This window comes from Leuresthes tenuis, unplaced genomic scaffold (assembly GCF_036924035.1).
Source record: "Leuresthes tenuis unplaced genomic scaffold, fLeuTen1.0.hap1 SCAF_2, whole genome shotgun sequence".
Lineage (NCBI taxonomy): Eukaryota > Metazoa > Chordata > Actinopteri > Atheriniformes > Atherinopsidae > Leuresthes > Leuresthes tenuis.
In genome coordinates, this window is record NW_027325356.1 from 24342606 (window position 1) to 24369820 (window position 27215).

Below are 27215 nucleotides of genomic sequence, written 5' to 3' on the forward strand. Positions count from 1 at the left end.
GACCAGGAGTTTTTGCATGCCACCGTAACAGGGTGATCGTTTTTTCTTTGGCATATGATAATGACCAGATGTCCTAAATCGCAGTCAGTTAATGGCGTTTTTTTAGAGGACCGGAGGATTCAGCTGCTGTTATAAACAGATAGATATTGTGGTTTTGGCACTTATTATTTGACAGATTGTTTTACTTTTCCACCCCAGCCTTTCCTTGGCTGGATGATTAGATGTGTGTATGCTTCGAGATAACTTTACCTCTCTCTCTTCTACCTCTCTGAGCCTAATCCAAACACCATTAAAGGAATATTTCTTATTTAGTCTCTGCTTAGATATTCTCCTTGTAATTGATTTGATTTGATGAATAAAGTACTTTCTATATATCTATCTTTTTCTTTTTATAAAGTAATCATCATTTTGTTACTTAGGAATCACCTGACTCTCACAATGTTTGTTCCTATTTTTTATTTTTTTGTAAGTTGGTGGTTAATGTTTTCAGGAGAAACAAAAGTGAAAAAAACTGTCTATTTATGCGGGGTGGATGTTTCTGTTAGTGTTTCTGGGTGTGTCATTGTGAATATTGGTGGGTTTGATCACCGACCACAAACTGAAAAGACTTTCTATCTCTGCAGCCCCTGTTCGTGTGTGTGAGTGTGAATGATTGCAGGTGTTGCGAGCAAAAATTAACTTCCAGGGGTCATCTCCAGGCCACCAAGGCACACTTTGTGAGCATTTCTGCTCTAGGTGCCTACGTGGGTTAAAAAGAGAGATGAGTGGCGTGTGGGTTTACAGTACGTGAGCAGGCATGTGAGCGTGTGCATGGGTACCTGTCGAAGGCTTTCTGTAGATCACATCAGAACATGCAGGCTTTTAGGAAGCAAAAAGTCAGTTGTGTTTTGAGCTCATTTGTCTTCCTGTATTAATGTGTGCGTAGGCAAGGTCGCGGTGAAGAAAGAGGACCTGCAGAAATATCACGGGAAAGACACCTGGTTCCAGCTGCAACCTGTCAGCGCTGACTCAGAGGTGCAGGTCAGTACAGAGACAGCACACAATCACACTATCAAAACAAAGCAGCGTAACTCCATCTTTTTTCCAACTAATCTGGTAGAATCCTGTAGTTTTGTTTCATGCAAAGCTGAAAATGTGTGAGCTCAGATATTACAAATCATCTTTAAAACTCACTGAAGGGAAGCTTTTTCTCAGTACATCTTTTAGAAGTATGTTTCAATATAAAAGAAATATAACAGCAAGAAGAGAACCTGAGAATAACAGAGTGGTGAGTAGACATTTAGAAAGGGGATTATTGCACCAGGCATAAAGACCAACCTGCCTTTCTATTTACTGCTGCTAGAGAGCTGTTAGTGGGGTTATTGGTCTCCTCTCTGACACAGGCTGGTATTATACTTGCTTTTGATTACATATAGGTGTTTTAATGGTGGCTACATTAAGTATCCAGCCTTTGTTTGAGGCATCGTTTGTGCACATTGTCAGAAATTCATCAATATGCTTTATGGAGGTGACTGATGGTCAAGGCAGTTACGGGGCAAATGTGAGCATATATCCAACTTTCCTAATCTAATGGCCTTTAATAACATTTACAGTGCTGCAGTTCTTTTTTCTGCCACAGTCTTCACATAGAATAAATACCAACCTCCTTTATTGTCGCTAAGTTCCTTGCTTACACCCTGAAAATCCAATGTTTTGTATAGTTTGCGTTCGCTAGTGCAGCCCCAAGTGCAATCATCCGGTTACAGGTGTAGTACACAGGTAAGTATGTAAACAATTACTGACAACAGAGACGACTGCCTTCATCAGCGGGAGATCAAAAAGCAAGTATACTCTCATAGCAACTTTTCTCATTTAAACTACTGTAGCTTCTCAGTAACCCATCTTCAGTTGGTTCATGCTACAGCAGCTGCATTTTACTGCTAACAGAAACTAGCCGGCAGTCCCATATCACCCCAATCCTTGCTTCCCTTTATTGGCTTCTAGTAAAACTCAGATTTGATTTCAAAACTCTCCTAATAACTTAGGAAGCCCTTCTAGGGCCTGATGGCTTCTCATCTGTTCCCGTTCCAGCTTTGACACCTTTAAAAAGTCTTTAACTTTGGAGCAACCTTCCTTGTTTAATCAGATCTGCGGAATCGCTGTCTTGTTATTATATACATGTTTGTGTGCAGCTGTACGTTTTAGTGCATGCTCATATGTTAGCATGTGCCCATCTTTGTAAGTATGCATGTATTCAACTGTATGTGTCTGTAGGTGGTGCTGTATAAAAAAAAAATCATCATTACTAAAATTATATCCGAGAATTAATTTGGAAAACCCAAAACCAGTAAATGAATACTTTATGGATAACATCTAGTTGACTTCACTACTTTACTTGGTGGACTGTACTTCAGACAGTTACATATATTCACTTTGACATAATTATTTTGAGAATTTTGACATATTTTGTTAAATAACACTTTGCTGATGATGACATTTCGGTATTGTCACTGGAATTCAGATGTCCTAAATTCCTTCAAATCGAAACAGGCGTTGCCCAAACACTCACCCTGCATACAGGATATGCTTAGATTTATTTGCGTGATATTGTGTCTGCATGTTCATGTTGGAATCAGGGCAGAGCCCAAACAAACACAGTGTGTGTGCACCTGAAACATTTAAGTCTGCAGGGTCAAAGTCACCTGGCTGTCTGTGTCTCCTGTAAAAAAAAAAAAAAACATTCACTCACCTTCGTTACCGCCCAGTCGGTGATCAGCTGGTGACAGAGTGAATACTCACTCAGTTTTTCCATTGGTCCTGAACAGAAAGTGTTAAACCCTTTCAGGGTTTCTACATGTTGTTGTGTTTCTGACTCATCTTAACAGGCTTTATTTTTATGATTATGCAAACAGTACTCCACAATGACAGAAAAACATCAAATGACAGACCTAAATATCAAATTTGGAAAGTATTCAGATTATTCATTTATTGCTTTGACGGCCTCAAGTTTTATTGGGAATAATCCTACAGTACGAGCTTGGCACGTCTTTTCCTTTTCTTCTGCCAGTCTTCCTGGACGAAACATTCAAGCTAAGCTGAGCTGGACAGAAATCATCAGCTAACAGAACTTTATAGTTTCTTATAGTGTCTACTATGTTCTCTCGGGCTGTGTGCATCAGGATTTTGTCACATTCAAATGTAAATACTGAGATTTTGAGCACTCTTGAAAATATTTTCACTCAATTATTGGCCCTTATTTTTCTGCATCCATGTTTTCCTCTAGCCTAACCAGTTAGACTGGTCCTAGAGTATACCATTAAAAGTAGAGGTACGTTTTCATTAAACATGTTTTCACTTTGTTGTGCACCATTAAGTGCAATACATCATTCTAAGTTCAGCAATATTTAGAATTTTATTAAGAAAATGCGAGCCTTCGTGAAGTCAGCAAAGCATCACAAGGAACATTTTTAGGAATAAACTTGACCACAGTATATTTGTTCTGAATACTTACAAATTGGATATTTCAGTCTATCATTTTTGATAGATCTATAAAACAGCCTAAACCTGTGTATACATCCATGTGGAAAAATGACTTTATTTCATTTGAAGACAAGTCTCAAACAAGCTGTTTGGCACTGTGGGTGGTGGTCTGATGGTTGGGGCTTTAATAGCTGTCCTCAAAAGTGTTTGAGACAAAAGCAAATAAAACTACATAATTTCCGATGTTTAAAGCTATAGCAGGAGAATGCAGCGTTAATTTCCAGTGCTGTCAGCACTGACATCTGTGCTCCTGATGTACCAGGACTTTAGCTTTGGGTCCTGTAGGGTCTTTTTAGATGGGATTAGCTTCTCACAGCTGCCATCAAATCCCATTAAGGTTGGTTTCTAGGCAGGCTTTTAAAAGTCTCCTTCGCACGTGCCTTTTCAAGCTGGGACTGATGCACCTTTGTTGCGCTTTCCGGCCTCGTATGTGCTTACACACATCAAGCCGGCATTGCAGAACATGCCACTCTAACCAACAAGGCTGTCGTAACTCAGCTGATTCCACAACACCGGCTTGATGTGTGGACACAGCAATGCAGGGCTGTTCAGAATGACAAGGAGGAACAGCAGCGGGTCAACGAGGATGTCTTTCATCCGCACATAAGGTGCAATGGATGTGTGAAAGAGTCTAAAGTAACATCCATGTGAATACCAGGATGCTGGTTTGGATGACTTGTTACTCACAACACATGTCAGTGGTTTTAATGTTTTGGGTAATTGCTCTATATGTTTCGAGGTCCAAGCATTAAAAACACCCTCTTAACCATATGAGGAACCCATTTGTTATTCACTACTGAAACAAAACAGAGTTTAGTTTTATTTCAATTTTGACTCAGTAACTTTCTTGTCATTTCCAAAGCTTCTAGTTATCAAGTTTGGAGTGCCTTTTTGGAAAATATCCAACACTATTTTTGTTACATGTGCAACATTTTCTACCATTCACTATTCAGCAGTGTCACTCAGCCACCCACACACACACACACACACACACACACACAGAGGGAGAGACACTGTGAACAGTGAGCAGTAACATCTGCAGACAGATGGGTGTGTGTAGCCCCGGAGCAGCGATCTGAAACAGAGACACATTCATCCGAGGAGCCCGGAGAGGAAGGATGTGTGAGAGAAGCAGAGCACAGAGAGAAAAGCGAAGGAGATGGATCAAATGAAGTAGGAAGATAGAGTGTCTCTCTTCTCTTTTCAATAGAGGACACATTGTTTGGCCTGTGCGCACATGTGTGTGTTAGAGTGTGTGTGTTTGTTCCCTCCGCTTGAATCGCCCAGAATGAGCTACGCCTGTGAGTTTGCATACTGATGCTGTTAATTAATGAAGCTTTTCTAGACAGCTGCACCACTACACTGTCATTATGTCATTAATCCAATCACTTCATAGGAAAAATATCTTCAGCATGACATCCAAGCCCCCAGCTATTTTCTGTGTCTGACAGTGGAGGATTGCCACTTGTTCACATTTGTGAATTTCGGTTTCATACAGGGTTTATTGGGTCTTTTGGCCTTAGATAACATTTATGAACCAATATCTGCACAACTGCAAGTGATTTATTTTGATTTGCTATGTTTTCAGGCAGCTTGATAGATTGAGATCTTTCTGCGAACTCAAAACATGTTTCTGGATTAGGTTGCACGATGCAGTTAGATTCAGCAAAAATGGTTCTTATTGCATAAGAAACCAAGTCTGTCTCACATGCTGCACACATATAGCAAATTGAAATTTGGATTGTGTTTGTGTGCCCTGCAGGGAAAGGTGCACCTGGAGCTGCGTCTGAGTGAAGTCATCACTGATAGCGGAGTCATCAACCACAAACTGGCCACACGGTGAGGCTATCCACACACACTTTGTCCTTGTTTTCTCATTTCAAATGATTTCATACGCTACATTATAGTGGCATCTGTCATTATTGGACTCATCTGACTTTAATTTAGTAATTCTATATCGCCGCATCACGTGGATATTGTAGAGTTTACTGATAAAGCACATCTTTATAATATTCAGAATTTTACAATTAGTGAAAAACAGCCACGACGCACTGTGGCATTGTGTCAGCTTTGATGAATATTCTAATTTGCATTAATCTTTGAAAATGATGGAGAACAAACCAAAGCTTTTGTTTAAGTTCATTGTTTCTTGATAAAACACTAAAATGCCATTTTTCCAGTCCATACGCATTTTGAAGTGTTAAGTTGTTGTAAATAGCAACATTGTCAAAAAAACTTTCTGTATTTGTTTGACGTTTTTGACTTTTGTCATTGTGCATAGCACAAGAATAGTTTTTGATAACTAGTTTATAAAAAGTGTGTCTCACATTAATGTCTAAGGCAGCAGGCACTTTTAAAAAAAATGTTCTACCCTGTTTATTACAGTCAAGCATAATGTAATTTAATGACAAGGATTTTAAGGGCTTCTAAGAAAAATAATGGTAAACATCTGTTAAAGTATGAGGGATTCAGTCAGAACGTGTTTTTTTCCTGTTTTTTCTTTATTTTGTGTATAACACGTATATTTTAGTGTGTCATGATATGTAAGCTATATGTGTGTAACGTTTTTGTCAAGTGGTCCCCCGGAAGAATAGATGCTACTATGCAAACGCTAACAGAATCTAAGAGAACAAACAAACACAAAGCACCATAGTTTGTTCTCTTCAAATCAGTTAAAGGAAGCATTTTCAGCTTGTCTTGTCTTTTCTTCAACATTTTAAAGTTGTATTTAAAATTTGGCTTGTATGTGCAAATTTTCAGACAAGTTTCTTTTCTTTTACCCTCACTGGCACATTGCTGCATTCTCTCTTTCCTTACTGCTGTTTACTGCAGATCAGTGAGGAACCATCAGCAGGAATGTGTATTGCTTGCTCAACTGCACTTGTTTGGGCTCCTGTCTTCATGCACGGGGACAATACAAGCCAGACAAGGACCCTCACTTTGAAAGAAACGGAGGCGAACGAAAACCCTTTTAAGCAAATTACGGTTTGCCAATTTATGAAACCTGATTGTAATTGGCATCGATGCTGTTCTGACTCCAGATGTTGCTGGAAAGTTCCCAGCAGGATTTCTGCTGTTGAGCTTGTGTATGTCATGCTCAAGTATCACAATGGTTTCAGTGCAGAAAGCTTTATTCCACCTCTGTGGTGCATGGCCTGTTGCCTGGCAACAGCTTTTGACTGGCAATGAGTCAGCTCAAGGTTTGAGCTTTTTTGTTTAGTCAGTTTCCTTTTGAATGTGTGAATCAAAACCCTGTGGATGTAGACGTCACGAAGTCAAAACTGTGCCTTTAAACATGGAGTCTGCATGTGTTGTAAAGTGCGATTGTACGCACATGAGCTAAGTCAACTTGTATGGGGATGAATGATATGATCAAAGATTTATTATTGTTTATGTGTTTGTTGGCATCCCATCTTCTGTAACATGCAACAGGGGATTCAGATGGTAAGTCAGCATGGCTCTGTTCCCAGAGCACATTGGTGGTAAGGAGCTTAGAGTGAAGAGCAGGAGGTCATCTAGTCAGATTTCTCTAGAAAGATGTGTGTGTGTGTGTGTGTGTGTGTGTGTGCGTGTGTCAGAGGCAGAGAAAGAGATCTGCATGCATTCAGCTCTACAGACTAAAGAATCATTCACAACTCTTACAGCTCCAGTGTTGAGTTGTGTTTGATCACAGCAGATTGAGACAGAGAGAACAGACTGCCTTTAGCTCCCTCTGCTTGTATTGATTAAACCTTTAAAAACATTTGCTCGTCAAAATTGCGTGTTTAGAGGTTTTCTCTTCATGCAAATAATCCCTTGATACCCTAAAACTGCATCATGGGGTTTTCATTTTGAAATGTGAAAATTAGTGCCGTCTATATCTGCTCCGCCTGCCAGGCTGCAGATACTCACCCTCGACTTTGCTGATGATGTGTTGCTAATGGTGAAAAAATCTTGTTCCCAAACCTCAGCCTGGACAAGTCCCATCCTGCTGGCTGATGAGATTGATTATGAAACCCTGGCTGTCTGAATCAATCTTTCTGAGGCTGTATGCCACCGGTGCAAGGCAACAGTACTCAGTCATGGTGCTGAATGCTTGATTAACTAATGACATGTCTTATAACATAACATAACATATAATGAATTTCACATGGATTCATTAACAAGGTTTAAAACTTCCAGTAAGATTATTTCAATTTGATGCTGTGTTTGCACTACCTCTTTTTAGATATGATTTTTGGTTTTAACTGAGAGTAAATGTTACTGTTTGCTATAAAGCTCTGAACACAAAACTTGTACAGAAACAAGTGAGACATTTTCTATGTCAAAGGTACAATCACTGATTCAAGTGCAGGTCCTCTGGAAGTGCAAAGCCTCCAGATTCAATCAGTGTAAAGCATTCAAAGACAATACTACATTGAAAACTACGTTCCTTTCTTTGAAGTATAAAGTTTTGGTATATCGCAGAAAAAAGAATCTTCAAGATTCAATTAACCAACAGTAGATACATTTTAAATAGGCACTACTTCCAACAGCAATGGCAAAATATTGCTGTAAATGCAGCATTCTTAAGATCGTGATTGTAATAAATTATTATTTTTCATACTTTAGTTGGTTAGATCAGTTTTCTACCAATTCTTCTCCTCAGTCATGTCTTACGATCCAGTAGAAGTTTGTGTTGATGTGTTTCTGTACAGAGACAGAGTCCTCTGCTGGTATTTTCCTTGTTTCTTTTGAGGTTGAGATCCTTTGTGTGGACTACAGCTGATAACAACATGCGAGTGTGACTACTTTTAAAACATAGTGATCAGCTGCAGCTTCCCACGGGGGTCGTGTCTGGGTGTTGACACGTTAATTTGTGCTTTAAAGCCTAACAGTGGTGAGACAGTTGGAAAATGACACTTATTTGTTCTGTGATTGTCATTAACTTCTTGAAACTGCTGTCATTATGTTGTGTTCGATTGCATCTGGGAACTCTCACTTTCTAATCTCAGACTTAGAAAAAGAAAAGAAAACGGCACAATTCACATTTCGGAAGGTTTTCCAAAAAGACTTCCAGTGCTGTAAACACTTTATTCTTGAGGTTGAAAAGGATGTAATTCTGAGTTTCAACTTCCCACTTCGGGGAAGCAAACAGCAATCTCTTAGTATACCTTTAAACATCAAACCTCTGTAACATTGGATACTCTTGATGGATATTTTTAAAGACACAGAAGAAACAGAAACAAAAGTATCAAATTTTATTAGAGCTTGGTATCTTTTTCTGCATTCATTTCTGTCGGGACAGAAAGCATTCACATGTATGTACATGTATATGTATATATATAAATTACATTACTTATTACTTATTACTTATAATATTACTTATATAGCTATTCTCATTGTTGTGTACATGTCTGCCAAAACTTTGGTCCAGCTCTTCTTTTTACTTCCCACATTCTTCTTTCTTGTCAGATCTAATTCGGTGTTGTACACATTTCAACTAGCCCAATCACAATTTGGTTTGAGGCACTACAAGTGACAGCCACTGTAGCCTCGGCTTCCAGAGATGGTTTGCACACCCTCAGATTTCGTTTTTGTTTCAAACTTTAGACCACAAATGTCACTGACTCAAATGACTCCTCTTGTCAGACTTTACACGGCTTCCTCATGAGTCAAACAGAGAAGCTTTAGCGTGAACAGCTTTTTTTCATATATTCAGTATCACTCACATTCATCTTACCATGACATTAAGATAAAATATCAATACACTTATTCTATCACGGCAAAACAATGACAGACAGAATTATGGTCGATTGTGCAAATCCATGAGTACAAATGAAGACAAGAGGCATCCCTTTATAAAAAAATCTCTGTTCTCATTAATGGAATTGTACAGACATAATGACAGGGAGTCATGATCACATCCACATTATATGTGCAGGTTTTTTTGGATTGGCAGGAAGGCTGTGATGCAATTTTTTTTTTCATCTTTAAGAGAAATCCTTTTAGAAAGGATATGAGTAATGTCGACTAAAACAAACACGTCTGCTTCATCGCCACTGTCTGGCATGTCAGAGCTCACAGCAGTGATGACAGACCGAGGGAGGGCTGGATTGTAGGCCAAGCAGGGGTTATGTAAACAAGCTTACTGGACAGGAAGTGCTGTGGCATTAGCAATGCTTAACCCAGCCCATTCCTTACTCCTTATTAGGAACCTGTGTGTGTGCGCATGCCAGCAGGATGGTGCATGCTGTTGCATGTGTGTCAGTTCAGCTGTGGGCAGCGCTGTGATTTGCTGTGTAATTCATCATGTGGTGTGACTGGTGGTGCATCAGCGTGACACACAGGAAGTGATCTGTCCTGCTGGGTCCCCTGTTTGAGTGTTAATCCCCTTACAGCATGATGTCATCCAACAGCAGGTCAGCTGTTACAGACAGAAATTAAATTTGGGTTGTCTTTAACACATATACAGTTTAAATAAATGTGTGAGGTTAAAAGTAGTACTCCAGTGGGAGGTGTGGTACAAATTACCATACACCAAGCCTCCACCCCCACAGTCACCACCACACACTGGTTGCAAAAAAGGTCACCAGTGCATGATGACAGCGATTGCTTCTGGGATACTTTGGCTTCACTTTTCTACATGTAATCCATTTAATAAAAAGTGAGTAGGGAGAGAGCTAAAGAGACATTTTCAAGGGGAACATTTTACTGTGACAGCAGGAGAATGGTAAAAACTTTGGGTTGTTTTTAAAGTAGTGGTTATTAAGAAGATGCACTAATTCCTATTTTAAAAGTTGAGTATCATTGAAAACTGCTATTTGTTTATCTGTGTTTAGGAGTATCATATCAAAAACAGTTTTTAAATCTTGTTTTTATTTCACTGTTTTAATGACTGACTCACTTATAAGAGTATTTATTTATCATTTCCTATGTTTGCACTTTCAATTGGTAATGTTTTGTATTCAATGAGTAATAGAACATCTTTCTATCCATCTATAGATAGCTACCAAGGTGAATTTCCTAAAACTTTACCTAAAGAAAAACACATTCAAATTTAGGATGGAACCAGATCCTTTTCTTCAAAATGATGAAATATTACAGTGACTTTGGTGGAAGATGCACTCTTGCTTAATGACTTTCTAGTTTCTAAGCATTGTGAGTATATTTTGATACTCTACGAAGGGAATTCTGTGTGGTAAAGGAGTGAACATACATATGCATGAAAAAAAAGCATTAAACAAGTCTGAGAACCTGGTTTTCATAAAAACACGCCCCCGTTCTTAATCTCTTTGCTCGGCAGGTAGCGTAGACTTGGTTGTGTTCTTGTTTCCTGGGAACATCCTCTGTATTCTGCTGTGCAGGAGGGTTGAGGCAGCTCTGAAACTGTCTGTGGGGGCTGATAAAGGCTTTGCAGTGGTGAAGGATTGGTCCCGATTGTCATAGGAATTGACTGTGCTTGTGACCCTTTTCTGTTAATCATTTGTTTGAATGATAATATACAGTTAATGGCGCTTTAAGTGCCCTCAACGAGTACATTCGAACTGGCTTTTGGAGGATGTTTTGTTCAGGTCCTGTTTTTGGGCTGCTGTTGTTTTAAGGCTTGTTTAACCCATTAAGAACTGATTTAAATTGTGAGAGAAGCATGAACACTTTTGTGCTGATGCGTTTCTGGTTTTTGCAGAGTGTTGGAGTGCCAAGGTCTTCCAATTGTAAACGGCCAGTGTGATCCCTATGCTGCTGTTTCCTTGCTAGGTCCTTCAAGGTAAGTTTTTCTTCATGGCTGAATGTTTAAAATTTATCACATGGTTACATTTGGATAAACATTTAGTTTTGTCTTTGGTTTCTTTCCTTCTCTCCCTCAGGTCAGAAGCCAAAAAGACCAAGGTGAAGAGAAAAACCAACAATCCCCAGTATGATGAGGTTTTCTATTTTGAGGTAGTTAAACATTAACTGCACCTTTAAAGCCATTTTTTGTCAGTTGTGTCATGGGCAGTCATTGTGCGTGCTGCTGTGACCATCTTAGCTATTTCTGCCTTTGTTTGCAGGGACATTGTCATGGTGAAACATACAAACACCAAATTGTATCCACACAGTTTCTTATATATCGTTAACTTTAGCCACTATTAAACTGAGTCGCTTAATTTTATATGATATAAATGAATTTATCTACACATACATTGGATGGAAAACAGTCCTTTCGTAGGATTTCCTTTTTAAACAAAGGGGTTCATGTGATAAAAGTTAGAAAAATTAGCTTAACCAGAAACATGAAAACGTCAGAAGTACGAACGTCAAGTCCCAGGTGATATTTGTTCCTACTATCGTATAGTTTTACAGTAGATATTTTTACGCTCTCTTCTACACTGCCTTAGCTCACTGCAGATCTTCTCTGACATTTTTGATTTGCTCCTCCCTCCAGCCTCCCTGCTGCAGCACCAGCAGACAGCAGGACAAGAGTATGATTGATTCAGACAACCCAAACAATCCGGCCCATTGATTTCTTTCTGACAAGACTGTCTTATTTATTCCTAACTACCACATGAACACAACTGCACACACCCTGTAGTCTTTTCTGGCCGTTTTCTGTGTCTCACACACATACAGGTGGTCCTGTCACAGACTTAGCTCATCTATCATATCTGTCATGTGACCCTCCTTTTTTACGACTGCTAAATATCACCAGACCCTGAGGTGACAACTTCAGGCAAAACATCAACTCCAGTCATTTGAGAATGATTATTGAAAAATTCTTCTTGGTCCATTTCTAGGTTACGCGGCCATTAAGCTACACAAAGCGACAGTTTGACGTTGAAGAGGAGGATGTTGATAAACTGGCTCTGAGGTGAGTTAGCTGCTGTCTTAGCTGAGCCTAACAAGCTATCTCTTGAAGCTTCTCACGTGTTTGAACATCACTGTGTGGTCGGTGTTCAGGGTGGATCTGTGGAACGCCAGCAACCTGAAGTTTGGGGATGAGTTCCTGGGAGGTGTACGTGTTCCTCTGCGGGTCCTTAGTCAAGTTGGAGTCCATGATGCCTGGTGAGAGGAGCGTGATCTCTGTACTGTCCCCCTGATGCTGTTAGGCTGTGTTTCATTATTGTTGGCAACACAAATGTTGCCATAGCAACAACAGTGGTATTAATGTTGCAAGTATCAACACCAACTAAAGTATTATATAGTTATACAATTTTACCTTACTAAATTAGACTTTCGTGAGCATAAACGCTCTTTTCTACACCGATGGCGTGTTCAAGGTTTATTTGATAGAGCTCAAAGTGTGTTTTGTTTATCTTTTCAGACAGTAAATTAAGTCAATTTGATGTAATTATGCTGCCCACCTGTCAAGTTGACTCGAGCAACATGACCTTAATAACATAATCTTAAGGCTGACTTAATTTTATCTCTGTTTTACTGCATTAGCTGCTAAAAACTCTGTATGTTCCCCAGAGGGGTGCTAATAGTGACAGTTTACTCTTTGGTGTTGGGCTACCTATGTATGTTTTTTTCCAGCTTTATTTCTGGGAATTTTATAATTATTTTATTAGAGCGGTGAGTGTGACATAACATAATAAAGTTGTTGGGCTTTAAAACCAAAACAATGAGCTAAAAGTCAGTAAAAAGAGATGAGGGAAACTGCAGAGCTGTGCGATATTTAACTGGGGATAGCCATAATTTTCACAGCATACATGCTACAGAACTTAACTTACATTTAAAATCTTGCCAAACATGTTCACAAGATTTTGACTGAACCAGCAAAATCGCTCAGCATTTGAGTTTTAAATATCCAAATTTTAAATCTGGCGACTGTGCCAACATTACTTTGCTGGCGTGCTGGTGTTGAAAGATTGGCTGTAGTGATACGGTCTACAGCTGCTGGGAGTATGACAGAGCTTATTGTGGCAAAACTCATAAAGTATCTGTGAATGTTTGTGATGCTCCAGATAAGAAAAGAGCCTCAGGGGAAGGATTCATCCTTTATCAAGGCTTTATTCACCAAGGGTAGAAAATGTTTAGAAAATTTCCATAAAAGTTACTGGAAAATACAGGTTCACCTCAAACAATTAAGCACATTGAAAATAGCATTTTAATATCGGTCAGTTAAACCAAAGTCCATGTGCACATTTGGCATTATGTTTATGTCGCTCTTGATGAACAAACTGTAAAAACAAAACAAACTTTCAAAGAAACCTGAAACCTGTGACATGGAATTAGTTTTCTGGGGACGGTTTCTACATAATTTCCTCACTGCCAGAAGTAGAACTGCAGGATGAGTATATTGCTATATACTGTATATACTGCAGGATGAGTATATTGATTAGTTATTGAGTAAATATTGATTAGTGCAGCTTTAAATAGCTGTTTTGTGCCCTACTTTAGGCTTATCAGTGTAGTAATGTCAGTGTAATGTCAGCCACTCATTTGTTCTTATGATACGGCCAATCTTCTTCAGGTACTTTCTGCAGCCCAGGGAGAACGGTGGGAAGTCTGTGAAGGTAGAAGAGCTTGGCTCTCTGCGTCTGAACATTGTCTATACAGAGGACCATGTTTTCCCCTCCGAACACTACACTCCCCTCAGAGATCTGCTGCTGCACTCTGCGAATGTTGAGGTACATGTCCCCACTATACTCAGACCTACTGTATTTTGACTCCCTGCCTCTTTCTGTATTGCTAACCGCTTCACTCTCTGCGGTCTCTTTTCAGCCTGTGTCGGCATCTGCTGCTCATATTCTAGGAGAGGTGTGTCGAGAGAAACAGGAAGCTGCCATTCCACTTGTGCGTCTCTTTCTTCATTATGGCAAAATAGTGCCTTTCATCAGCGCCATCGCCCATGCTGAAGTCAACCGCACACAGTGAGTGATTTGTTGCAACTTTGACCTCAGAAACCAACTCAGCGCAGCTTACACAACCAGTGCTGCAGCTTTGAGATTGTTTTTCAAAAATATATATAGATGTATTTTGTGGAAGACACGGTAAATGGTAATTATTTCTGCTTTAATAAATCAGGTCAATATGATTGAACCACTGCTGTTGACATTATTAGATAAAGAGATGCTAATCAAGTTGCATAGGAATAAGCACAAGGTTAGCATTTAGATGCCACTTTGATAAGATTACTTTGGATATTAAATGGGTAGATTGTTTATTTCATCTCGTGGGCTTTGGCATCTCATTTTAAAAACAAGCTGTTGGACTTGTACCCCCTAAAAACAGTCAGTGCCTCCTTTTGTAGGGATCCAAACACCATTTTCCGTGGAAACTCGCTGACTTCTAAGTGCATTGATGAGACCATGAAGCTGGCAGGAATGCACTATCTGCAAGTCACACTTAAGCCGATCATAGATGAGGTAAGATATTACAACATGCCCATACATTTTCCCTTTGCTCACAATTAGTGTCTGCCTCAGTTTTGCCAAACCTCTTGTCTCTCCCTGAGGATAATTAAGAAAATCTGTCACAAATAGTTAATGCTTCTTTATGTCATCACAGATCTGCACAGAACACAAATCCTGTGAAATCGATCCAGTGAAGCTCAAAGAGTCGGAAAATTTGGAGACAAACAGGGTAAGAACCAAAGCGTATGTTTGGTGTTTGTGTGCATGAGGTACTTGTTTTATCTGACACCTCTGGACTGCCTCCTCTCCTTCAGGAAAACCTTCGTCAGTATGTCGACCGCATCTTCAACGTTATCACCACCTCTGGCGTTCGCTGTCCCACCGTCATGTGTGACATCTTCTTCTCTCTGAGGGAGTCCGCTGCAACTCGTTTCGAAGGTAACTGACTTCCTGAAGAACTTGGAGGAGATGCAGGAAAGCTCGTAAAAAGCAACAGGAAATGAAGGACAGTGAAGAACAGGATGTGTAAAATGTCCAAGGACACTTTTTTCTATTCACTGTGGATGACAGAGAGACTGTTTGTGTCAGTCCTAAAACCCCTCAAGCCTCCCACACACTCCTTAAGGTTGTGTGTGCAACGGAGAAGAGTTTCTCGTAGACTAATGGTGCCTCCTGTTGGTCAGCTCTGAGTGCTGCAGTCAGGGGAGGAACTGCCACTTTTACCTGATGGCCTTTTTGACTGTGTCTTCCTAACAGTGTGTTACGTCCCACCAGAAATTAGAAAACATACAGTTTCTAATTGTAAATACTAAAAAAAAACATGTTTATTTGTAAAAAATAAACTGTGCACAAATCATCTGCAACCCCACAATTTATTCTTTTAACAGGGTTTTATTGTTGCTAACTTGGTAAACCTTTTTAATGGACCACTTTGCTTCATATTCATAAAATCAATGTTTCTACTGAAGTGTCACACAGTACATAGCAAAAAGGACAATAGACAACAAAATGTGACTTGTTTTCTGGATGGTTCACTCAGTGCTCTGACTGTGTACATATTCTCATTAAGTTCAAAGTGTTTGAAAAGCCTGTTTTTGTATTTTCTGCTGTCCAGTTGACCAAGATGTCCGATACACGGCAGTAAGCAGTTTCATCTTCCTGCGTTTCTTCGCTCCAGCCATCCTCTCCCCCAACTTGTTCCACCTGCGTCCCCACCATCCAGTGAGTCCCCACAAAACGTCTACTGTATACATGCGTATGTGAACCTGAAAGCGAGTGCTGCTGAAATTGTTCAGATTTTTATTGGTCGTTTTTTTGTCTCACACGTTGTAATTGTTCAGATTTGGGGGTTTTTCAAACTTTTTCTCATCCATCTTTGCTTAAAACCTGAAGTTTACTGTTCATTCTTGACTTTATTTTTGTGAAGAGCGACTATTACTGAGAAAATTCTTTCAGCATGTGGTCACATGAGAAAAGCGATGTATAATTTAATGTCTTTGCGTGTCTGTAGGATCCTGCCACCTCAAGAACCCTCACCCTCATCTCCAAGACGATCCAGACACTGGGTAGTCTCGCCAAATCTAAATCTGTGAGTCTCTCTGCTTAAAGCACTTTATGTGATTTCCCTGTCACCAAACTGAACCTTGTCTTGTATGCTTTAAAGTGCTAAATTCAAGCACAACTTGCCAACCTCTTGCTCTTTTTCATCTCTAAGGCCAATTTCAAAGAGTCATACATGGCCGCATTTTACGACTACTTCAACGAGCAGAAATATGCAGATGCTGTGAAAAATGTGAGTGCCCCATGCAGTGGATCTTTGCCAGTGTGTAGACACTTAAAACATTTTCGTCTTGTATGCTAATTGAGTAACGATAAGCTTGCATAAATGGTGAATGTGTTTTTGAACAAGTGTGGATGTGTCAGAAGAGCCGTGTGGTGTAGGAAAGTGAACAAAAGGTAATACAACAATGGTTATTTTGATAACTAACCACCTTCACTTGCCTCTGCAGTTCCTGGACCTGATCTCCACCTCTGGCAAATGGGATCAGAAGAGCATTGAGACACCAATCATGCTCAAAGAAGGGTAAGGGTTAATCTTGATGTTCATGGAAATAAAAGCAATCCAAATACAAACGTGTAGACATCACTCTCAATGCCATTCCAAGGAGGTCCGCTATAAGTGATTATAGGTTACTTCACAGAATGTATGACACAGTAATGTGAGATCTCAGTAAAACTGTCTGGTATACTGTGGCTGTTACTGAAATATTGCTCTATTTTTCATTGTTAACCACACACCTTTTTCTCTGTTTTCAACCTTGTTAGGGTTGTCTTGACATTTTTTTCTATCTTAAGTCATGAGAGCAGGCAGAGGGTGATTGATAAGAGACCTGAGAGCACTCAGAAGTGTTGTAGATAAATACGATGCTATAGCTGACTTCTTTACTCAGCAAAGAAAATGGCACAAATATGCAATCTTATATCATGTAAAGTTGCTAATTATATCCCATACTTGTCCATTTTACAGGAGGTAAATTGGAGATGTTTTAGAGCAGATTTAGCAAACAATACGTGGCCTCATGCAGTGAACTTCATAGGTTTGGTTGCTTTACACTCGTCTCTCTCCAGTCTTCTTGCAAAGCCATGCTAGCCAGCTGCAGCGTTATATTGAACACACCAAAGTGAGTGGTGAGCCAATTTTACCTTTGCATGCGTGACCCAATGTGAACAGAACAGTTACAGTAAAGATGCATCTGAGGCAGGAAGCAGAGCCCCTTCGCAACATCAAATGGGCTGTTGATTTCATGGTATTACTGATGAGGCTTAAAGGGAAGCAGAGCTTCCAGTTGAACGTAGTTGTTCCAGTGCCTCACTCATCAACATCCCCACCCTCTTTTGTTTCTGCTACCGGGCGTAGGAGTGTAAAAGTCACTATAAAGAGGGTTGATGGGAAAGGGCGTAAAGGAACAAAGGGCAGGTAAGAGCTTCTCCATGTAAAGGCTTTGTCCTTGTGATCCCCCTCCTGTGTTTGCACTGTGACCCCCCCACCTCCTGAAAAGCAACTGGACATTTTCTCTCCCATCAACATCATATGCTACTGTAGAAGCAGCTGCACTTTACTTTATATCTGTCCTGCATACAAGCAACCTTTAAAGGCACTATCAAAATTTCACTCTGCAATGGTTTATAGTCACAATGCATTAAAAGTGTATGTCTTTTACTGTGACTGAGTAAAGTGAAGTGTTAGCCTTTAAGCCTGCTTACCTAGGAGGTGCTACTAGTGCTGATGGCCCGTCTCGTTCCTCACTTCACCAGACACGCTTGGTGCAACAATGACAGCAGGGGTTACTCTACAAACATTTCTGGGACATCATATCTGCCCTCATCTTGACTTTTTTTTCACTGCCGTACACGTATTTGTCAGATGTGAGATCAGATCTTTCTGTAGAGTGAAGGGACTACAAATGTTCATATGGGAGGGTAGTTACTGATGTGCTTACATTCCTAGTGATTTGCATTTGTAAATTCTTCCAGTTTGGCCCCTTAAACTCTTAAACAGAGACGTACTGTTGTTTACTCTCCCTTAAAGGACCATACCAGTGTTTTTTCATGTTTTAACAAAATTAGTGTTTACCTTAGCATGCTGTCAAACATTTCAAAAGCTAAAACATTGTATACATTGATTTCACGTTCCAGTGCAGCCAGCCATTGGTGTTGTTTATTTCATGAAGCAAAGGGATAGGTGTGCACTACTTAGTGGCTTTTGCACGTAATTATTTATGTACAGGTTTAAAGGGAAAAAAAGCAAACTGAAAAGTGTTGTTCATGGACATTAGAAAAAATTAAAAGGAAGCAAAGAGCTGCTACTAAGGATTACTTTCATTCTATATTTAGCTTCTGGTTATTTCTCAAGCAATCACTTTATAGTAATATTTATAGCAAAGCAGAGAGTAGTGATGCTTCCCCACCAAATCTTGGCTTTGCAAAATAAAGAACTTCTTATTAAAAGCATCTTATTAACTATTTAAGATTTGATTCGATGCATGCTGACAATGCAGCATCTATAGCTGTCATCAGAAAATCAAACCCAAAGAGGTGCATCTGGTGATTATTATCATTTTCAGTTTATTGAAGGTAAATCAAGTTATTCGGTTGAATGATCAAATGCCAGAACACAACAGGCTGCCAGTCACAGGGCTAACATAAAGAGACTGACAACTATCAGACAACTACAGACAACACTCACAGCCGGATGAGAATCACCAACACAGACAAAACTCAGAAAATCCAAGCAGAAAGGCCCTGGTTGGCCAGTAGATTCAAATCCAGAGCTTTCTTGGTCTGAGACCACAACACTGACTGCAGCCCGGGAACAAGACCAGTTTTAAAATCCTAAAATACTACAGTAGTTGTTTATCTGTCAGATCAACTTTTTTCTGCAGCTGAAACTCAAGGGAAGCCTTTAACACATCAACACATGCGCCCCATGTGTGTGACTGCATCAAGTGAATTGAATTCTTGTGTTTTAAGTCCCCTCAAAGTAAAAAAAAAAAAAAAGAAATCAGTGGCTGTCTTCAAGGTTAGAATTAAGTTTAGAATATTGTGTCATGATTTGGTGAAAAAGTCCATTCATTTATGCATTCGCTTTAGATAGCTGGGTAAAACGTGGAACAGCACTGGTATGTTTGATGCGCTGACCCATCTCCTTTTTTTACTCATAGACTGAAATCTATGAGTGCTGTACTGAGGCTTATTACAGTTACAGCAGCGTTAATGCCAGCATGTCAGTGGAATGACAAATACCAACTATTGACAGCACAGGAATCACTCTAAGAAAATAGTGTCTACAAATCATTTTATGTAAAGTTACTTATTTATACACCATTTAAGCACTGTACACAAATGCAAGGGTTGGAATGTGCTGGATGAAAAAAGTTCTGTTTAAACATCTGTATCAAACAAGAGCTGTTCTTGTTCTCAGAGGTGTTTGTCTTTCCCATTTCTCCTCAGATTTATGATTAAGAGGGCGCAGGGAAGAAACCGGTTTGGAATTAAGAACTTCAAGAAGAGGTGGTTCCGCCTCACCAACCATGAGTTCACCTACCACAAAACCAAAGGTGAGGTCAGAGGGTTCACCAGGTCCTCCGCAGTCGAGTTGTTGACTCGTCTGTTCATGTTTGTGTGTGTGTGTGTGTTTGTGATAGAATCAGCAGGAAGGGGAGGGGAGGCGAGGGGGGGGGGGATCTGCACAGCGAGCTTTTAGTCTGCATGCTCATCATCCAACACATGTGGTGGACATTAAGTTACTGAGGAGGCAGCAAGTTCATGCATCCAAACAAGCTCAGACTAAAACGTGCTTATAAGCTATTCTGAAATTCCTTAGTTCGATGTTTTCCCACAGTGCAACGGACAGGAAAGCTGCTAAAGATAACTTGCACATACTGTCTATGCGCATGTGTGTGTATAGAAGTCTGTATAAGTAGAGGAATGAAGCATAAAATGCTTTTTAAGACAACTTTTGCAACAGTTATATATAGAGTGATAGTTTTAAGCTCTGCCGGAAAACGCATCATTTCGAATCCTGATATCTTAAGCGAAGAATTTAGGAGGATGAAGATCTAAAGATTGACAAGTTGAGCATGAATGGACATGCGAGTTTAAACTCTCATCAACAAATTTCAGATATCAGATATCTCACCAGACTCAAATAAAATTTCAGCTTAAACCTGAGTATATGACTTTTTGCCGCTAAGAATAAACTTGGATTTTTCAAACTCAAAGCATAATCTATGCCATCCAAAGCATGTAGTTTATACAGTAAAATCTACATTAGTTGGAACCAGTGAATTGATGCTTGAACGAGCATTAACTAGGGTCTCGTTTCTGATGTAATAATTGGACTGCATTTGAATAAATGCATTTTCTCTTATATGTAAGAGATGCATAAAACAGAGGAGGCTGTTGAACAGTGTGCCATAAATGTTGGTTCATCAGAAGTTTAACAGGAAGGTCCAAGAGAGATGACAGAAGCCTTGAATGATGCTCAGAGTCTTAACTCAGTCATAAGTGAACAACACATGAGTCTGATTTAGACATTTTTAGGTGTGGTGCATTCTTTACCAGTCAGCCACAGCATTAAAACCATATGCTTAATATTGTGTTGGTCTGACGGATGATAATGATAAGCAGAAATGAACTGCAAATTCCTAAATCAGCTTGTGTTTTATGTACATTATTTGCCAAATAACCCCTGCATATTCTTAGGTCGGTTTGTCTCTGCAAGATCAATAACACTATAACAGACTATAAGATTTGATACTTTAGTTTATTAATGTACTCCTCACTGGGTTTTTTTTTACGTTTTTTGTCACTTCTCATGTGTGAATATGCCTCTTGTTGCTTCCAGGCGAGGGCGCTCTATGCAGCATTCCCATAGAGAACATCCTGGCCGTTGAGAGGCTGGAGGAAGAGTCTTTCAAGATGAAAAATGTAAGGGCTGCTGTTGGGCCCAAAATACTCCTTCAAGTATGAAGATTTTCCGCTCACTTGCTGTCTGTTTTTCCCCTTCTCCAGATGTTCCAGGTTATTCAGCCAGAGAGAGCGCTCTACATCCAGGCCAACAACTGCGTGGAGGCCCGCGACTGGATTGACATCCTGACCAAAGTCAGCCAATGCAACCGCAAACGCCTGAGCACCTACCATCCTTCAGCTTACCTCAATGGCCACTGGCTCTGCTGCAAGCTCTCAGCAGATACAGCCCCAGGGTGTACGCCCTGCACTGGGTACATAAAGCTGCCAGAACCCATCCTGCATCAGATTACTCTCCTTTGTTCTCACTCTTATTATGTGCCTGTCTGCTTCTATTTTTAGTGGTCTCCCAGCAAACATCCAGCTGGACGTAGATGGAGACAGAGAAACCGAAAGAATTTATTCCCTCTACTGCACATACATGACCAAACTGATCAAGATGCAAGGTCTGACTGCCTGTTTTCCGCCCTGTCTGAGTTTATTTTCACCGTACCTCTTTTGTTTAGTCTCTTACTCTGTTGCCTGTCCTCCCCTACAGAGGCATGTGGCAGTAAGTCTGTGTACGATGGGCCCGAACAGGAGGAGTACTCTAGCTTTGTCATCGATGACCCTCAGGAGACTTACAAAACGCTGAAGCAGATCGTTTCAGCTGTGCAGACCTTGGAGCAGCAGCACACCAAGTACAAACGGGACAAGTTCAAGAAGACAAAGATAGGCAGCCAGTATGTGGTTTGTTCGTAGCCTGGATAGAATACACTCACTTTACTTATAGTGCAATGCTGGCTTTAGGTCAGCAAAGAGTAACTTCCCTTTTCAGCCACCAGGTGGTGCAGTCTTACAAGTGTCTGTTACTTATGAGCATGAACAACACTTTTAAAGTCTCAAGTAGCCACTGTGAGCTATGTCATTGATTCTCACAGCGGCCGAGTTGCATCAGCTTTTGGTTCAGATTTGTATGAATAGTTTGACCTCAACTTGATCTCACCACCGGAAACTAAACACCATCTTTTTCTTTGTTTTCCCAGGGAACATCCGATTGGAGACAAGAGTTTTCAGTGCTACATCAGCCATTAGTCCGAGCGCTCCACCTACTCTATCTAGCAGTGGCCCTGTATACTGTTTCCATTAAGCTCAGAACCAGCATACTTTACCGTGGAAAACATACACCCTAACACAGCTCTGTGTCTGGTGTTGAGTTTGAAATCTGAATCTTTTTTTTCTAAACAAGGTAAAAAGAAAACCAGGTGAATCCATGCCAAATATTTTTTTTACAGAATTTTCCATTCTGTAGGCAAAGATGCTTGTTTGGTGACAAGTATCACCTGATTAACTGATTTGTTCAGACTGAAGAAAATAACTTTTAAGACTCAGCTGCAAGACTGAAAGAGCTGTGTTGTGTAGATGGACTTTTTTCGTGCAGCGTCTCAGTGTGCATCACTCCAAATTTGGAGAAACAGACCTCAAATCAGTGGGAAAAGAGAAGGAATGGTTGTGGAGGAAAGGAGGGATCAGAATGGGGAGATAATTACACCATACACCCATCTGTCTTGGTCTCCCTTCTGTGATGTGACGAGAGAACGAACATTTTCACTGGACAATTCTGACAGTGACCAACACGCACTTTAATCGCCTCCAAATCTATGGATGAACAAGCTTCGCAGCACACTTTCAAAAAGCTTCTTTTATCTTTTTGATTTGTGTTTTGTTGTTGAAATGTTCCGTTGTATTTCAAGTCTGACAGACCAAACTTTAGATAGATGGAAGGATTATAATTTCCCCCTGTTTGGGTGGTGTTGTCCCCATGCACTTGTTTTTTTTTCTGCTTTGTTCCTCAACCACCTCAGGAAGGACGTGCGTATTGAGGGGACACAAGAAGGGATTGCTGGGACCAAGCACAGCCTAGAGCAGGCTGATCTTAGCAATAGGAACCACTCCACACACAGTTGTAGCACTCTTTTTTTTTTAATTTTCATCATCAAGTCCGAAGCCTTGTTCTGTTTGTGATTGGATGATATGCTCCTGTGTGAGTATGCCGGTTAAAGGAAAAGCATGCTGTTTTCTTTACCTGCCTTTCATGTCCACCTTCAAAACCAGTTCCTGTAGAGTACAAAGGGGAGTGAGGAGGTTAACTTGTGAAAAACATGCTCACGATATACACTCAGTAGACTCTTCTACTAACAAAGAATGGATTTTGTTCTTGTTCACAAAATTTCAGGCATTTTACCCTAAAATAGATTAGTTGAGAAACTAAAACACTGGTGCTGAGCGAGAACCAGTTGGATCCATGCAGGAAACATAACAGCATGGCCAGCACAAACTGGCATGTACTAAACCCCTGTAAAATATACCACTCATCTGGAGTATCGAAGTGGCGTTACAGTCAAAATGCACCACTGAGGAGTTGGTTCAGTGCTCCCCAATCAGAACTAGAAGAATCCGAGCACAGTCCAGTTCTTTGTTTGTCAGAAGCACCTCTGCAATCCAACATACAAGGTAGCAACTCAGCCACATGTTCCGCTGTAAGCTAATGTTCAGGTTTTATCTTCAACATCCCTCTTTATTTACTCTACAATAATGAGCAATACAGAACAGTGGAACAACACCTGGATAAACTGCAGTTCAGTGCAGAAGGAATTTTAGCAGAACAGCTGAATGGCGCAATAATTCAGTTATTACCACAAACTAATTGCAACAAACTGACCCAACCTTCTGAAGGTCTGGAGCCAATTTATTGAGAAAAAGTCTAACCTTCATTACAACCCATGAATACATACATTAATTTCTGAAAAAGTTACTTTCACTTTATTGTAAGTGTTTTATATTATTGTGTTTGGAAAACCTGCTGCTTTTGTAGCAGAACTTGGTAATCATGGATGGAGAACTTGCAAGTCCCTCCCCCTTCCTCTACGCTGTGCTTCAGCTCTGCCTCCAGAGCTCCGCCCTGCAAAGGAGGCTGTCACGCATGCTTTCAACAGGCTAATATCCATGGCAACTCTTGGAAGTGGCAGTGACTGACACACAATAGCGACTGCTCCTGGCTCACAACGGATTCTTGTTAGTTGCATCTGGAGCACTGGGGAGAGGCAGAGAAACCGGATTTTGTTTTTAATAATTTGACTCTTTGGTATTACCGTCTAACAGTGGCAAAAAAGTTCTGCTCTAAGAAGTGCTAATGCTTGCCTCTCATATCCACCATTAGGCTTGTTTCACTCTGTCTAAGTAGCTAATGCCAAGCTACACCCCTGCTATCACAAGTCAGAGAGATGTTAGCACAGCTTGTGAATAAGGATGTTTGTAGCCTCTGATCAGTCCATATACTAACATTTTAACCAGTTTCATCTCAAGTTGTAATTGTTAATTGAATTGTGTGTGACGGATTGTGTTGCCCTACTGGCGTGGTTCTTCTGTTCTGTGGGTTCTTACTTTGGGAAAGGTGTCCCCATCCCCCTTCCTCCTCTTCTGTTTTAACACTTATTTTTATGCATTCCTCTGAGAAGCCCTCTGCTGTGAATCTTAGCAGGGGGCAACTCGGAATCAGCTAAAGGTACAGGATTTTTTTTGTTGTTAACCAGACGTCCTCCATGCTTTCCAAAGGCAGCCGCACTTATTGACACAAGCGCTCACTCTTGCCAAACAAGTGCATGTGAAGTATTGTGGTAGTCACAGCGACGGTGGCCACCACTACAAACCAGAGGCAAATTTTGTATTTTCCGAAACTAATTACACGCATGTGTAGCCTCATGGGTGATACCATGATTACAGAATCCCAATCAGTGCCAGTCATCACTTTTTTGCAGTTGTTATTTTGAAAAATAAACAAAAAAATATAATTGTTTAGATGTTTTTTTTTTTATCTCAGCCTATAGCTGTTTTAAAAACAGTTAAGCAGTTATTCCAGTGACGTGTTTCTTTGTCCAATATGTTGAAGGTTGTCAACAATTTGACTCTGTTTTCTATCTTTTTCTCGTCATACACAAATCTTGAACTGAATAACTGAAGTGTGTGTGTTTTGTGCATGTGTTTTTCAGTGTGAACATGAGTGAATGACATGATGGGTTTTATTGCAAATTCATTTAACCTTGTGTTTAAGGACCCAACCTGTACAGACAGAGTGTCACTTGTTAAAACAACCACTGCCTGTACTTATACTAAAGACACTGTTGCTCCACTCTGGCCTGTTGTCGTGTATTGTCCCTTTCCCCTTATATAGACCTCAGTTTCTTCTCAAGAAACCTTTGCCAACTTATTCTCCCCAGGCATTTTATGTACAGTAACAACACTGATGGAACATAAACTTTGGTGAGTGTTTGTTTCCATCAGTAACTAACTCTCCTCAGGTGTATGGAACTGATATTCATCATAATTTTCCAGTAAAACCTTCCCAGAAACATCCGCTCAGTTGCTGCAGTGACGGCAGTTGCGGTAACAGCTCCTCCCCCATCCCGAAGTCCACCAAAGGGGAATGAATTATGCAATAAAGATGATATGCAATAATATCCCAATTTAACACTTCACATCTTCTGACTTTTTGCAGTAAATTTCCTCTTCTGATAGACGCATATTATAAAGGGAGAACAGTGTATTTTGTACAAATATTTTAAAAGTATTAAAAAAAACTGTGTTCAATGTGTACATAAAGTGGCTGAATGAATGGTGAAAATGTGATGTGTGTTTTTTTCCTGAATAACTACATGAAACCAATACTAATGCAAATGTGGTGTCTGTGTCATTTGTTATTCAAACCAGCTACACTCAAGCTTCTACTTTTTCAGTAGAAAAAGTCCATGGATGTTTTTTATTTGTGTTTAGATCTGTGGCGCTGCATCTGATAGAACAGATACATTGGGATCAGGCTTTTCGCCTTGTATGGATTAGTAAATTCATATATTTTGATGTGACATACGGTCGTGGTCATAGCTTTGTGAAACCCTCCTAAATATTCTGTATATCTCCATAAATATGAACTGAAATATCAACAGACCGATGCACAAGCCCTTCAACTGGATAAAGAAAGTCTAATTTATTAAATTAGAAAAAAGTAACATCGTAATAATTTATTTTACTGATTAATGTGATACAATATCTAGGCGAAAGTATGCAAATCTTAGCTGTCAGTATCTGCTGTGATCCACTTGCACAGCAATAACTCTAAATTAACAGCTGGGGTTACTTAATCAGTCCTACACATAAAGTTGCAGGAATTTTGGTCTATTCCTCTAAACAGAACAGCTTCAAAGTAGGATTCCGGGGGATATTTCCTCTCATGAACTGCTCATGAGAACATCTTCCTAGAACATCTTCTTTAGATTGTGCTCAAGATTTTTGACTTAATGAAAACAAAACATTGATTCTAATTTAGTCGTACCTTTTGTGGGATGACTTTTGGTCTTGTCTTGCTGCGTGATCCAATTTTAAATCAAATTCAGTAAAGATTTCCTGATATTTTCTGATTTTGCATGTGCAATTTGAGTTCATCCCATCAACTATGGCAACTGCAGCAAAACCAGCCCCAAACCATGATATGAACGCTGCCAAGTTGAATAGATCGGATAAGACTTTCACACTTCAGTACCACACTTGTAATAAGGAGTATGATTGTGGTTTCACTTGTCTCAAACCTTTTTGTAACATTATTTGGGTGTGTTTGTGCAGTCTTTAGCAAACTGCATTCGGGCAGCAGTGTTAACTGGAGAGCAGTAGCTTTCTTCTATTGTTTCTGTTCAGGGATCTCCTAATGCTGGACTCTTATTTTAACATTAACCAAGATGAAAAGGGCTTTTAGTTGGATTTGTGACATTGCAGACGATTAAACGTCTGCTCCTATAGTGATGTTTGTTGGTTGAACATTTCTGAGAAAGGTAATGGTCTTGAAAT

The 27215-nt window shown here is 40.0% G+C and overlaps 1 protein-coding gene across 2 annotated transcripts in view; it reads left to right on the forward strand.

The window, feature by feature from the left end:
* The window catches only part of rasa3 (RAS p21 protein activator 3), a 42946-nt gene extending 16892 nt beyond the window's left edge, over nt 1–26054 (forward strand). For both annotated transcript variants that reach the window (XM_072380765.1, XM_072380766.1), the window contains exons 4-24: nt 926–1020; nt 5282–5358; nt 11165–11245; nt 11346–11418; nt 12252–12325; nt 12415–12519; nt 13931–14087; nt 14182–14330; nt 14711–14825; nt 14968–15042; nt 15128–15251; nt 15928–16034; nt 16324–16401; nt 16528–16605; nt 16823–16896; nt 19824–19930; nt 21220–21302; nt 21387–21595; nt 21684–21787; nt 21880–22063; nt 22367–26054. In XM_072380765.1, coding sequence (XP_072236866.1) covers nt 926–1020; nt 5282–5358; nt 11165–11245; nt 11346–11418; nt 12252–12325; nt 12415–12519; nt 13931–14087; nt 14182–14330; nt 14711–14825; nt 14968–15042; nt 15128–15251; nt 15928–16034; nt 16324–16401; nt 16528–16605; nt 16823–16896; nt 19824–19930; nt 21220–21302; nt 21387–21595; nt 21684–21787; nt 21880–22063; nt 22367–22415 — 2198 coding nt within the window. In that variant the 3' untranslated portion in view covers nt 22416–26054. The remainder of the gene's footprint in view (nt 1–925; nt 1021–5281; nt 5359–11164; nt 11246–11345; nt 11419–12251; nt 12326–12414; nt 12520–13930; nt 14088–14181; nt 14331–14710; nt 14826–14967; nt 15043–15127; nt 15252–15927; nt 16035–16323; nt 16402–16527; nt 16606–16822; nt 16897–19823; nt 19931–21219; nt 21303–21386; nt 21596–21683; nt 21788–21879; nt 22064–22366) is intronic.
* The last annotated feature ends 1161 nt before the right edge of the window (nt 26055–27215 follow it).